Below are 13,192 nucleotides of genomic sequence, written 5' to 3'. Positions count from 1 at the left end.
GGTTGGGTGGAGGGTGGGTGGGTGTGGTGTTGGTGGGGGTTGGTGGGGATGGGGAATAGGTGGGGAAAGTTGAGAAGGAGTTTTGGAAAATGTTTTCCCTTCTTTTGATAGGGAGAATATTTTGGGTTCATTAGGAAAATATTTTTCAACACATTTAAGTCAACCAAATATGAAAAAATTGAAAAACATTTTCAGCAAAATATTTTCCTTCCTACCAAACACACCCTAAGTGGATGAAACCTCCAGCAAACTGGATAAAAGTGAACACATATGGGAGTAGTTTTAATGATGGAAGAACAGGAGCAGTGGGCATATATATAGTCAGAGATCACGAAGCTAAGTTAGTGATGGCTTTCTCACAACAACTAGATATTAGAACAAATAATTGTTCCGAGGCAAAAGCAACATAATTTGAACTTGAGTTCATTGGTACTTTGAATAGTGGATATTTCAATATCATAATTCATGAATGTGAATTCATGCTAATCATTTATTCAAGTGTTGCAAAAAAAAATAAAAAAATACAACCAATTATCAAAGGAGTAAAGAAGATGGTTGAACAAAGGTAACACCAATATTAAATTCAGTCATTTCTCTAGGCAAAGGAAATCAAGTGGCTCATGTGATGGCAAAATAGGGATCAAATGGATACGACATGGTGATTTTTGACCCTGGAGATTTATATTTCACTTTGAAATCTTTTCTAGTCAAATGCCTACAAAACTCTCTCAAAACTCTCTTTAGTTCAATTTACGTGAACTTGTTTGATTGAATATAAAATTAAAAAAAATATGGAAAACTTTTGATACTTCTAATAAAAAATGAGTCATAAATATTATACTGGTATAGATCAACTCACTCATGGTAAAACTAAAAACTATAAATTACATTATACTTAAATTTATAAAAAATATTATTCTCTAAACAAATTAATAAAAAAATAGATTCACACAATTAAAATAAATAAAATCATTTATATTGATATGAAGAAAGAGAGAGAGAGAAAGAAGTAGAAGATGAAGAATAGAAGAAAGAGTGCTGGGGAAAGCACGTGGGGGCAGGAAAAAGTATATAGCGCCACCTATTTTGGCGCTATACTTGGGCGTGCCAGCTTTTTCAGTATAGTGCCACAATACTTGGCGCTATACATTAATGGTATAGTTACCGTTAATGTATAGCGCCGGTTATTGTGACACTATACATAAAAATGTCTTCTTTTCATTTTTTCACCTATTTATGTATTTTGAGTCCAAAAGAACCACATTTTGGTTCTGGAGCCTAACTTGAACTTCAAACCAAAATATAATTTAACTCACATGTAACCCGTTCAAATATTGACCCGCTCCGATTTTAAAACATAACCCCCACCCCCCACCCCCACCCCTAGAGGTGTCAAAGGTTCAGTTCGGACGGTTATTTTATAAAATATGTACCGTACCAATTTTTCGGTTATTCTATTATGTATAACCAAAATTAGACTTTTCAAAACCGTCTCAATCATTTCGATTTCTCATCGGTATCGGTATCGGTACGGTGCGGTTAATTTTTGATAATTTTTAAATGTCATGTAAATGTCACTAGTAGAAGTAGAATGCAATAACATACTTTTATAGGACTTAGTAAAACTCTCTAACTATTTTACAATTTAAAAAGTTATGAATTAAGAAAATATGAAAGATGGCTAGAGTATAGATCCATCAACTATTCTACAACAGTGTAAAAGAAATTAAGCAACTACAAAGAAAATACAAATCACACGAGTGAAAAGATATTAACCAAATTGGGATTCAAGAATAAAATCTATAGAAAATTAAACATTCAAAAAAAAAAATCTAACTCATACGAAAGGAAACATATTCAATACACTGTAGTTTGCTACACATAATCGCTACAATACCTTAATTCTTGCTAGAGAATATGCTGGAGATAATTTAGTTTCAATAGAAGTAGCATAATAGGTTTGAGAATTAGGATGCATTTGTAATTGTTTCATAATTCCAAGGCTCAAGAACAAGTTTAATGCATTATTATTTTTAACACATATAAATATATTTTTCACGTTGTAAATTTATTCGGTACAGTTCGATATTTTTTCGATTTATTTTCTTAAAATAAAAAACATACTCTAATTATCTGTACGGTTATAGATTTATATAAAAACCTACAGTTTTATTAAAAGAGACCTAAAAATCGATTCGGTATGGTATGGTTCGGTGGTTTAGTCAGTTCTTAAATATCAATTGATACCCCTACCCGCCCCCCTCTCAATCTGCCTTCCTCTCCTCGTTGCTACTTGGGCAGAATCCACCGGCTGATCAGCCGGAAATAGCAACAAACACAACATCCCATCTCACATGTAAATTATGGATAATAATTCTTTTTTAACTAGACTTAGCACAAAAATCTAATCAAAATTATTGAATTCATGCTAACAAAAATGATTTCAAAAGAAGAAAATAAATATTAATGAAGAAATTATCTTATAAATTGTCGACTATTATTAGTACATCACATGAATCCGGTGTGTACGAAATGTGATAATTGCACAATACCCATTAAACAGAGCAGAAAAGCTTACATATTAATAAAACAAATAGCAAAATAAATTAAAAATAAAAATACACATTACATAAACAGTAAAAAAATTAAAAGGAAATCCTCAGAATTTCATAGAGGAATGACAAAAATAATGAAGCAAACCACCAGAAATTTCAAATAAAAAATATAATTAATTAAGAATACCCATCACATAAACAAAAAGAATCTAAACTTTTGCTTAAAGAAGAATATGACACTTCCTTCAATCTTCTAGAAAAATAATTCTAATAGAAAGCTCTATTTTGGGTTTGCTTCATGAATAATCATAGGCATACACCTCATATTAAAAAATTCTCGTTAAAATGAAATGGCAAAGAGGCAGAGGTGTGCGTGTGTGTGAGAGAGAGTTATGTTTTAAAATTGGGGCAAGTCAGTATCCGCGCGGATTACGGGTGGTTTAATTATAATTTTGCTTAGGGTTTAAGTTAGGTCAAGGAGACAATGACACGTGGATATTAATTAAATTTTCTTTTTTCAGAGTTTTCTGTTAGTACTAAGGGTTCCGAATTTTCTGTTAGTACTAAGGGTAATGTTGAGCCAGGAAAATTATGGTAGAGGTATTTTATTCATAAGGTGGACGGAGGACATTCTTGCACCGAGAAATTTTACTTCGTGACTCACAAGTATAATTAGTCATGTGAGGCTATTAACTACTCCCTCCGGTCCAATAAGTGATTTTTTTGTTTTTTTCTTGTGGTGTAAATATGTGGTTTTTCCAGATTTCAAGAATGAATCTACATTGCCCTTGGAGTAACTAATGTTGGAGTATGTGTCAGAAGCGTTTATGTGAAGAGATAATAAAGATTAATATGGTTAATTTTATTGCTAATTAATATTAAAAGGTGAATTTCTTAATATGCGTAAAAACAACCAAAAAAATCACTTATTTTGAACAAATGGCAATTGAAGATCCACACTTTCCACCATCACTCCTACATTCCATTCCTTTTTTCCGTAATTCTCTCATCATTTCTAATTACTCCTATGAGTTTCCTTTTTTTTTTTTTTTGAAAACGCAAGATATTTATCGTTTATAAATTGTGAATTTTAATTTATATCTTAAATATATTTTATTTCCTATTCACCCGAAATCTCTATATTTTGTCTTCTAGCTTTTGTTGCACTTATCACTTTATTTCTTCTAGGCTATTTTTGAAAAGTTCAAATTCTTTATAAGAAAAATATATTCTTTCACTTTTTTAATTTAGAAAAAGGATTAAATTTTTTCCTCTCAAGCATAGTTCCAGAAGGTGGAAAAGTTAAAGGTCCCGTTTGGCCATGAGTTTTGCCAAAATAAATTTGAGATTTATTTTCAAAACTCATGTTTGGCCATAAATTTTGCCCTTATTTTGGCCAAATCCCAAATCTCAAATCTCAATTCCAAAATCAACTATTGAGCTGATTTTGGGCCAAAATCCCAAAACTTGGGAATTATATACATGTTTTTCCAAAATAAGTTGGAAAATATGTTTTGAAACCGTATATATGTTCAAACACATTTTCATCTTTAAATCAAACTTCACCCAAATAAGATTTTTCAAAATAAATTTGGGATCGATGGCCAAACGCCAGCAAAAAGTTACTTTTCTCTTCTTAGACTATTCAAAGAAAATGAAGAAAAACTTTATCTTTTTTTAAGAAAATTTTGAAAGGAGAAAATTATTGTTCTCCCTGGTTTTCTTATAAATGTTTTTAGCATTTCCCACCATTTTTTGTATATTAGTTTTCCTTAACTTTCTCTTAAAGCATTTCAGATATTCCTTCAGAAAAAATATAAAAAGACATTTAGCTATTTCCTTTATAGGCTCTCTTTGTAGAGAATTGAAGATTCAAAATCTAAAAATCCAAATCATTTTCAACACTTTACTTATAACTTTCTTTATGATTAAAAGTATGTGAAAAAAGTTAAAGAAAATATAGAATAGAAGGTGGGAAATAAAGTATATCTTAGAGAAGAGAGAATCAGGAAAAGAGAGGAAATGTAGGAGTAGTGAGAGTGACGAAAGGAGTAGTAGTGGAAGGGATCTTCAATTGCTATTTGTCAAATAATTAATAGCCTCACATAACTAATCATAGTTGTGTGAGTCACAAAGTAAAATTTCTCTTTGTATCAATTCCAACACTTCCTGTTAGACACATGGATGTGAAAAACTCTTATTCAGTGCTTGCTCGTTGGAGTTGGATATATAATTTCATCAGAAGTACACATAAGTTTATAGTAATAGGAAACGAAGTAGTATATTTTTGTAAAGAGCTAATTTGGTATTTTGTCATCTCAATAGATATGTCCATTTTCTGATTTTCACTTGGTGACGTGTGCATATACCGTCTCCTTTTTGTCATCTCAATAGATATGTATATATTCAGTGCATGCTCAAATTCAAGTCTTCTATATATGGAAGACGTTCAACTAACCATCCTTGACCAAGTATAGTTTCGAGAGACGACTTCGAATTTAATCAATGACAAAAAATATCAGGTACTCTTTTTAAATATATCTAGGCTCAAAATGGATAAAGTTATCGATCAATACCGAAGTTGAGGCGCGCCAATTAATTATTAATATGCATGCACACCGTTATAAGTTATTAAATCTTGATGGAGGAAAAGAAAGAATTGTTGAAGGCTATATATACCTCAGCTCACGATTCTTGTCAGCCAACTCCTTGCTTAATTTCGTGTTGAGGCTATTCTCTAGCTACAATATGATAAGCAACATATAAAGAGTTAGTAAAACATGCAGGTGTTGTGGATGTTATATACTGCTTAATATTCAGCTCTAAACCAGGTTCACAAACATTTATAGCCAGCTAAATCTGATGACATGTATAAGATTACAAGTTTTACGAAAAAATTGTTTTTTCTTAAACTTAATTAATTAGTCGAGTCAAATTAAACTATGTCACATATATAAATTGAAATAGAGAATATAAGAAGATGTAGCTATTAAATGTAAAAGTAGGACGAATACCTGTAACTCAAGGGAAGGTTGGTCATCTTTGTCAAGGCTAGTTGAGTTCAACTTATATTTTCCGAGAATATCCTCCATGCTGCATTCATGAACAAGATGATTAATTATTGAGTTAATTCAAGTGTTTACCCATTTTTTTCACATCTCTATATATTATTCCGTCACTATATGATTAGTTGGAGAGCTCATATATGAATTCTAGTATATATTTCGTTTCTTTTCAGTCAAGTCTATCTCATTTCAACACTATCTAATTTGCCTAAAAAGACAACCTTAGCTTTTGGTTCTCTAATGTTGAACAACCAAATTATTAATGACTGGAACTCAAGTTTTCCCCTTATCGTATTACATCATATACATAAAACAAAAAATTTCCCCTGATAATTTAATTTATGTTGCGCAAACTTTCTAAAATGTTGTTGCACCTGTGTCGGATCCTCCAAAAAATACACCACTTTTAGAGAATCCGACACGCATTCAACGATATATATTTCCGGAGAATCCGCGAAACATAGCAGACAACTCTCTAATACTCTTTCCAAATGTATCTTTTGCTGGAATGACAAGGTTCTTATCTTTTTAATTTGGAGAAGATATCTCTCTCAATTTATAAAGCAATGAATTTAACTTCAGAAAAAACAATTAATCAATAAAGTTCAATCCATATTCTGAATTATAAACTATAAAGTAATGGAATTTTTACCTCCTATAGCAAAGGTTGATATCTTATTTATTTTAAATAAATACCCTTTTAAAAAATTATAATTCCATAGCTATCTTTTGATTTTAATAGGCCAAATACCTATTTATAGTTACATCCTACCCTTAAGCCATAAAATACTCTTTAAATTATTTTTCTCTCTCATTCTATATTTTGTTTTTCCACGTCTCTTTCTGTGTGGTATTATTCTACAGTTATGGGCTCTAAGTAATCTGTCCACATTGATTGGTTTTGATAGAATAGGCAGTCGACCAAATATTGGATGGTTTTCAGGTGTTCAAGTCCAGTTGATTCTACAAAATTCGGCGATGCTTCACTATGGTGGTTATTCTCTTCCTTAGATTCATTACCTTTCGCTAGCCTATGTCTCTGCCTTTTGATTGGGTAAGGAGTCGTCTTCTATCCACTGACCTCTGTATTTCTGCATCGGCTTTTGAGAGTTTCGAATCAGAATCGCGGCCCTTTCGACGAGACGACATTAGGGTTGTTCCTGAACAAAGACGATAGAGTTTGGGGCTGAGCAACTTGAAGATTCTGTTATATTTTTTAAGTGTATTTCAATATATCTCGCTGTATTTCCATGTTTTTCGTTGTATTCATTGTCTTTTTTTATTTTTATTGTATTTTAGTGTATCTCAGTTGTATTCCATATATTTTATTGTATTCACTATCTAGAAGTATTCCATTAATGTATTCATATATTTTTTTAATTAATATAATTTATGTATTCAAATGTATAATATAATTTCTTTGAAGATTGCTATGTTTTTAGGATTTTTTCCGATTGAGAATCTTTTTTATAACTGGAAATACAAAATTTGTGTGTTATAATTGAGTCTGTTAGTCATATTAGGAGTCTATTATGTTAATTGATTCACTTTCCGTTTTAAAAACAGTGTAATCCCCTGTTTCACGCCGTGAATACAGTCGAATACAATAATCTGTCCAGCTGTAATCCCATGTTTCACGCCATGAGTACAATTGAATACACTCGAATACAACAATTGATTAGCTGGACTTCCCCGATTCACACCTATTTTTGCTACTGTATTCATGAATACAGTAGCTTAAATACATCTTCTAACAACAGAAAACGTATCTACAATCCGTAATATAGCAAATTGTATCTATAGATAGCTAATTACTACTAAAAGATAGTGTTTTATGAAAATTTGTCTAAAGTAATCGCTGAAGTTAGCTCAATTTTGTACGCTTCTCCTATAGCCGTAATTAAGGTTACTATTGTTGTTGTTCTTTCGGTGAGGTGCATAAAGAGAAAGGTAATTTTGCACACAAATGGAGTGAAAATACTTATATATATATGGCACTTAATAAATAATAACCCAAAATCATTGACATTATTTTGTGGATTGTGATCTTCCCTTGTACGATTTGAATCATGAAATTTAAATTCCAAATAGTAGCGTCTGTATGTAGAAAGATTATACCAATTCAATATTTTGTAGCTGGATAAGATTATACAATGTAGCATGGTAAAGAAGAAACATCAAAAGGCTGATTTTAAGAACCTTAAGTAAATGCTCAATAAGTTCACCTAGCAAGCAAAAGAGGTCGAATTACAACCAAAGTAACTATTCAAAATTAGCAACCAATTAGTGGGATTATTACGTGGTTTAGTTTATTACTATGCATTACCACTAATTGCTTTCGATATTAATTACTTCTATATCTTAAACGACGTTAACTTCAATGGATATTGGAGTATCGCTTTGCCATTGTATACTTTAATAAGGGCACGTTCTGAAATACAATATTAATTTGATTTAATCACAGAATTCATTTAAATAAATACGATCCAACATTCCATGACTCATTTAGTCATTTTCATTTGTGGTCAAAGTGAAAAAAATAAAAATGGAAAAACTTGTAGGACTAATAATCATAATTGTACTGTCGTGGAGCATTCTAAAGCATTAATATAATTAGCTCCTAATTGGAAAATAAGCAATGATTGTATACCTTTTAGTCTGCCCCTCCCATTTTCCAAAAGACATATTTGTACTACTACTAATAGAGCTATCTTGTCCATCTTAGCCAATAAACTGACTGATGTATGCCAAGATTCGACTAAAGAAGGACAACTGACACAAAATTTATTACTAAAGGATATACACTAAATTGGATGTCGGAGGGATATCATAAAAGGTTATTATAAACTAAGTAGATTATAAAATAGCACTATATATGTTCAAATTTAAGGAGAAAGATAAAATAAATCACCAGTAGTAATTAGTAAGCAAATAAATAATACGAATGCTTGTTTAGAGAAGCCGCATAGATCTATATTCGAATTTTCTCATCTCTATTCAAGTTTTGGTGAATATATATATATGTTAGTGGAAGATAGCAAATTACTCAGAAACTAGTTGAATTTTGCGCAAGCTGGTCAGGACATTAGGCCATCTCCAACCTTACCCTATTCCCCATAATGGGGGCAATTTTTGGGGTTATTTAGCTCCAACCCTCCTCATTTTTGTCCCCAAAATGGAGGATAAATAGTGTTCCCTCAAATATGGGGTACACTATCCATCTCCCCGTTACAGCGAGAAAAAAGAATAAATACACGTTAGGAAGTCCATGATTGCAGATGATCACTGTCGATTCTCTCCAATAAGCTACTACTATAAGTTAAGCAAAAATAACAAAGCTACATTTGTCAAGAGTCAAGACAAACATTAATTTCCTAGGGTTTCTATAATTGACGATTCTTTAGGACAAAGACTTAATTAGTACTCCTATAAAGGTAAACGAGGTAATTTTCTTGATGGAATAATTAAAATCTCATAAAATTACAGTTGCCTTTGCCCCCTTTGCTTCCTCTTGTCACAAGAAACCAGACATGTCTTTAAGTGTTTCATCATCAGATTAAATATGTTCTTGAGTAAGAGAATTATTATAGTAATATGTATTAAAGTTACAAGGGGGAAAAAAAAAAAAAAAAGAAACTGGTAATACCTGGAGCTAGCATAGTCAAAGAGTTTGCCAGTAGCAGAGAAAATGATGAGTGCAACATGAGCATCACAAAGTACAGAAAGCTCAGCAGCTTTCTTGAATAGCCCTCTTCTCCTCTTTGAAAATGTCACTTGCCTTGCTGTTATGTTGTCTATCTTCTTTATCTTTATCTTCTCTCTAGCCATTCTAAATTCACACTTGTATCTGTTTTCACTACATAAGTAATACTTTTACACAATTATATATATCATACCTTGAGTGACTCACACAAGATTGTTCCGATATTAATTACACAGTCATCGACATCACAAAAGAAAAGAAAAAAAACAACTATTTTCATAAGAAGTTTTAGGGTACTACACAAAAGAGAGAGAAGAGAGAAGTCTGGATTTTAGAGATGCTAAATATTTGTGAATTTAGAACAGTGATGTGATACTAATTAAGTAAAATTAAAGAAACCCTAAAAGAGGGAAAGAATTTAAAAAATAAAGAAACCCCAGTTCAGATCTAGTTAGAAAACCTATGAAAATGCACCAATTATCGGGTATGAACGTGCTAGATCGAGTACCTCTCAAGTTACAAATCGATATAATATATGCTTTGGATTGGCGAATCAGCACTGTTCACTTCTTCTTGGAACTGGAAAACAAGAAAAACAAAGAATTTTATTGATGTTTTCAAGAGAGAGATGCTCCTTGTTCCATTTCTTCTTAGCTTGTTGAAGATATTATTCGTTTATATGGTTAAAGCTCAACCAATTATAACTCAGAGAGGCTGAAAAAAGAAACTAAAACCTAGAGAGACAGAGAGAGCGAGAGAGAGAGAGAGAAGGGGGGTGGATGCTATGTATGGTAACTTTACAGCTAGTTACATCAAAAAATGTGGTTCAGGAATAGGAAAGTCCACGTTTACCTCTTATAGCAAAATGGAACATATACAGTATGAGTCCGAAACTTTTCTAATGGTTTTTTGGACAAAAAATACGTTTTTACGCTAACGGAAATTTAGCCGTTACAGTAATTCGCAGTATTGTACTGCATATTATTAAAAAAATATTTTTTAACTAATTTGCAGTACAATACTGCGAATTGAGTACACTCTGATTTTTGGGCCCAACTTTATTTTCAGCTTTATTTTATTAAAGCAATTCGCAGTACTATACTGCGTTTAAGTAATTCGTAGTATAGTACTGCGAATTGCTTTAATAAAATAAAGGCCCTTCTTCTTCCCCAAGACAATTCGCCTAATTAGGGCTGTAAAAATCTACAGTATAAGAGAGTGCCGTGAGATGACGGTAAGTGAGTCAACTACGGAGGTATACAAGGCTGTATACCGTAGGTGGTTTATGGGTTGTCACTGGATGTTGCGTGCCAGCAAGAAGAAATCAGGTTTGTGGAAAGTGGGTAAATTTATTAGCGAGCACAGATGTGAAATGGACACATTCAATGAAAATCACTTCAACTTGGATGTGGACTTGATTTCTCTTGTCTTGATTCCATATTTGGAAGTGTCCATTAGGTTCAAGATTAAAGAGTGTATTACAGCCGTCTACCAGGAGTATGGTTGTACTATAACCAAAAGAAAGGCATATCTCGGTCGCAAACGTGCCTTTGAACTTATTTATGGCGACTGGGATAAGTCTTTTTCAAATCTGCCCAGGTACATGGCCGCACTGCAACACTTAAACCCCGGCACTGTTGTTGAATGGAGGCGTGAGCGGAGTCCGGACAGACCCGAATATTTTTTCAACTATGTGTTCTGGTCATTTAAAGCAACAATTGATGGTTTTGTGCATTGTCGTCCTGTAATTTCCATAGACGGTACTCATGTCTATGGAAAGTATGATATTAAGCTTTTGATTGCAGTTGCAGTTGATGCCAACGGACAAATATTTCCACTAGCTTTTGCCATATGTGCCAACGAAAGCGAAGAGACGTGGACGCTTTTTTTGAACCACTTGAAGCAGCACGTTGTCAAACAACGTTCAGGTATTGTCTAATATCTGATCGACATGGTGGTATTTTAAGTTCTGTACGTCACTTGCCTAAATGGCAGGAACCATATGCATACTACCGTTACTGTGTGAGGTACTTGAAGGCCAATTTCCAGAAGAAATTTCCTGACAAGGCCTTGCATGACTTAATATGGATGGCTGCAACTGAGCACCAGCAGTGCAAATTCACGAGGCGCATGAAAGCGATCCGGCAGATAGATCCACGAGCCTATACTTGGTTGGTGCGACATGAGCTTCACATGTGGACATTGCATGCTGATGGCGGCAGACGATGGGGAGCCCACACTACAAACGTGTCGGAGTCATTCAACGGCTTGTTGAAGTCTGCCCGTGGACTGCCTGTCAATGCCATGGTCCGCATGACATTCAAACAGAGTACGGAGAGGTTTGTTGAAAGGCATGCAGCTGCATCGGCATTGATGGACAGGGGTGTTCAATTTATGCCAATACCCATGAGAAGATTTGAAAGGTCCAGGAGGCGAGCACAGTGGCATTCATTTCTTCAGTACGATCATGAACGGGGTGTTTTTGAAGTTAAGACCGCTATCCGCGGACACCGTGGGAATAATCTACAGACGGTGAATGAAAATAGAAGGTTATGTTCATGTGAGAAATGGACCATCTACCACATGCCGTGCGCACATGCGTTGAAGTGTTTTCAACAAGTTGGATATGGGACAACAAACTATATTGATAGGCAATATAGTGTTGCTGCATACGTAGACACGTATAGTGGGAAGTTGCAGCCATTAGGTGCTGAGCATTATTGGCCGCCGGAACCTTTTAAGATGGTATGTAACAAGGACTATTTGCGGAAGCTGCAAGTGCAAAAGAGAACGCGTATACAGAACCAAATGGATGTTGGTGACACCGTTTATGCGCGTAAATGTGGCATATGCTCGCAAACAGGACACGACCGTCGTAAATGTCCTTCAGGTGGTGTGCGTGGCGGTGGTAATCCGGCTCCTGGTGCAAGTTCGTCGAATGTACCCAACTATCAAGGATACCCCTAGTCTTTTGTTTTGGTATTATTTTTTGTAATACGTGTTTGTACTTGTGTATTTTGCAATATATATCAAATAAAATTATGTTCCACAATCTGGAATGAGTGAAGAAAAAGCTGTTTAATTGCAGGAAAATGTAATATGTAAAGCGTGGTTTGATAGTTTCATATAACAACACAAGCACTTAAACTTAACTTCCATTTCAATTAAAAAACAATTTAGTACAACAAACAAGGAAAACATTACTACAACACTAACACAAACATAGCAGGCCAACATAATAAAAATACATGAAACATGAAAAATACACTAAACACATACATGCCAATGTTTTGTCCCGGTTGCCATTTATTCTCCGCTCCAACCACTTAAATCGTTCTTCCAGTTGTTCTTTTTCTTCTTCTACCTCTTTCAGTTTCGCATTCACCTCCGCAAGTTCCTGTTTATATTTTTTTTATGTTCCTTTTGTGCTTCACAATTCCATTGTGCTTTCCATTTTTCTTCTCCCACCTCCTTCAAATTCGCCCTCATTTCTGCAATAATTCTATCGTTTTCTCTTTGTGTTTCCTGTTGGCATAAATACATATTATGAAGAAACTGCAGTTGTTCTCTGTAGCATTCCTGATAACATGGTTCATCAACCCATTCCTCAAAATCACAAATAGGTTTGCTGGGAACCTTGTAAAACTGGTTTATACAGCACCAGTAGCGGCGTCCAACTTCACCACCGTCCCAACAATTTTGCATCGAGCATTCTTTTCCACAGTTGCACTTTGGTGGACGAAGAGGTTGAGCCATTATATGAAATATTTGCTTTTAGTAAAAAAACCTTACTTTTAATGAAATATTTGCTTTTAGTAATTTTTGAGCACACAAAATAACTACAATGAGCCCGTTATTTATAGGCGAGA

General features: G+C 33.7%; 1 protein-coding gene across 2 annotated transcripts in view; it reads right to left on the bottom strand.

The window, feature by feature from the left end:
* LOC109244346 (MADS-box protein SVP-like) overlaps positions 1-10,145 on the bottom strand; it is a 12,808-nt gene extending 2,663 nt beyond the window's left edge. Inside the window, exons 1-4 of one of the 2 annotated variants that reach the window (XM_019411425.1) lie at positions 9,832-10,145; positions 9,267-9,476; positions 5,570-5,648; positions 5,235-5,296 (exon numbers count right to left, since the gene is read on the bottom strand). In XM_019411425.1, coding sequence (XP_019266970.1) covers positions 5,235-5,296; positions 5,570-5,648; positions 9,267-9,448 — 323 coding nt within the window. In that variant the 5' untranslated portion in view covers positions 9,449-9,476; positions 9,832-10,145. The remainder of the gene's footprint in view (positions 1-5,234; positions 5,297-5,569; positions 5,649-9,266; positions 9,477-9,831) is intronic. The other variant, XM_019411426.1, reaches the window with a different exon arrangement.
* Positions 10,146-13,192: the final 3,047 nt, after the last annotated feature.

The sequence above is a fragment of the Nicotiana attenuata genome, unplaced genomic scaffold (genome assembly GCF_001879085.1).
Source record: "Nicotiana attenuata strain UT unplaced genomic scaffold, NIATTr2, whole genome shotgun sequence".
NCBI classification, from domain to species: domain Eukaryota; kingdom Viridiplantae; phylum Streptophyta; class Magnoliopsida; order Solanales; family Solanaceae; genus Nicotiana; species Nicotiana attenuata.
The sequence above is the reverse complement of the archived record's forward strand: the minus strand, read 5'-3'. Positions and strand labels throughout refer to the sequence as shown.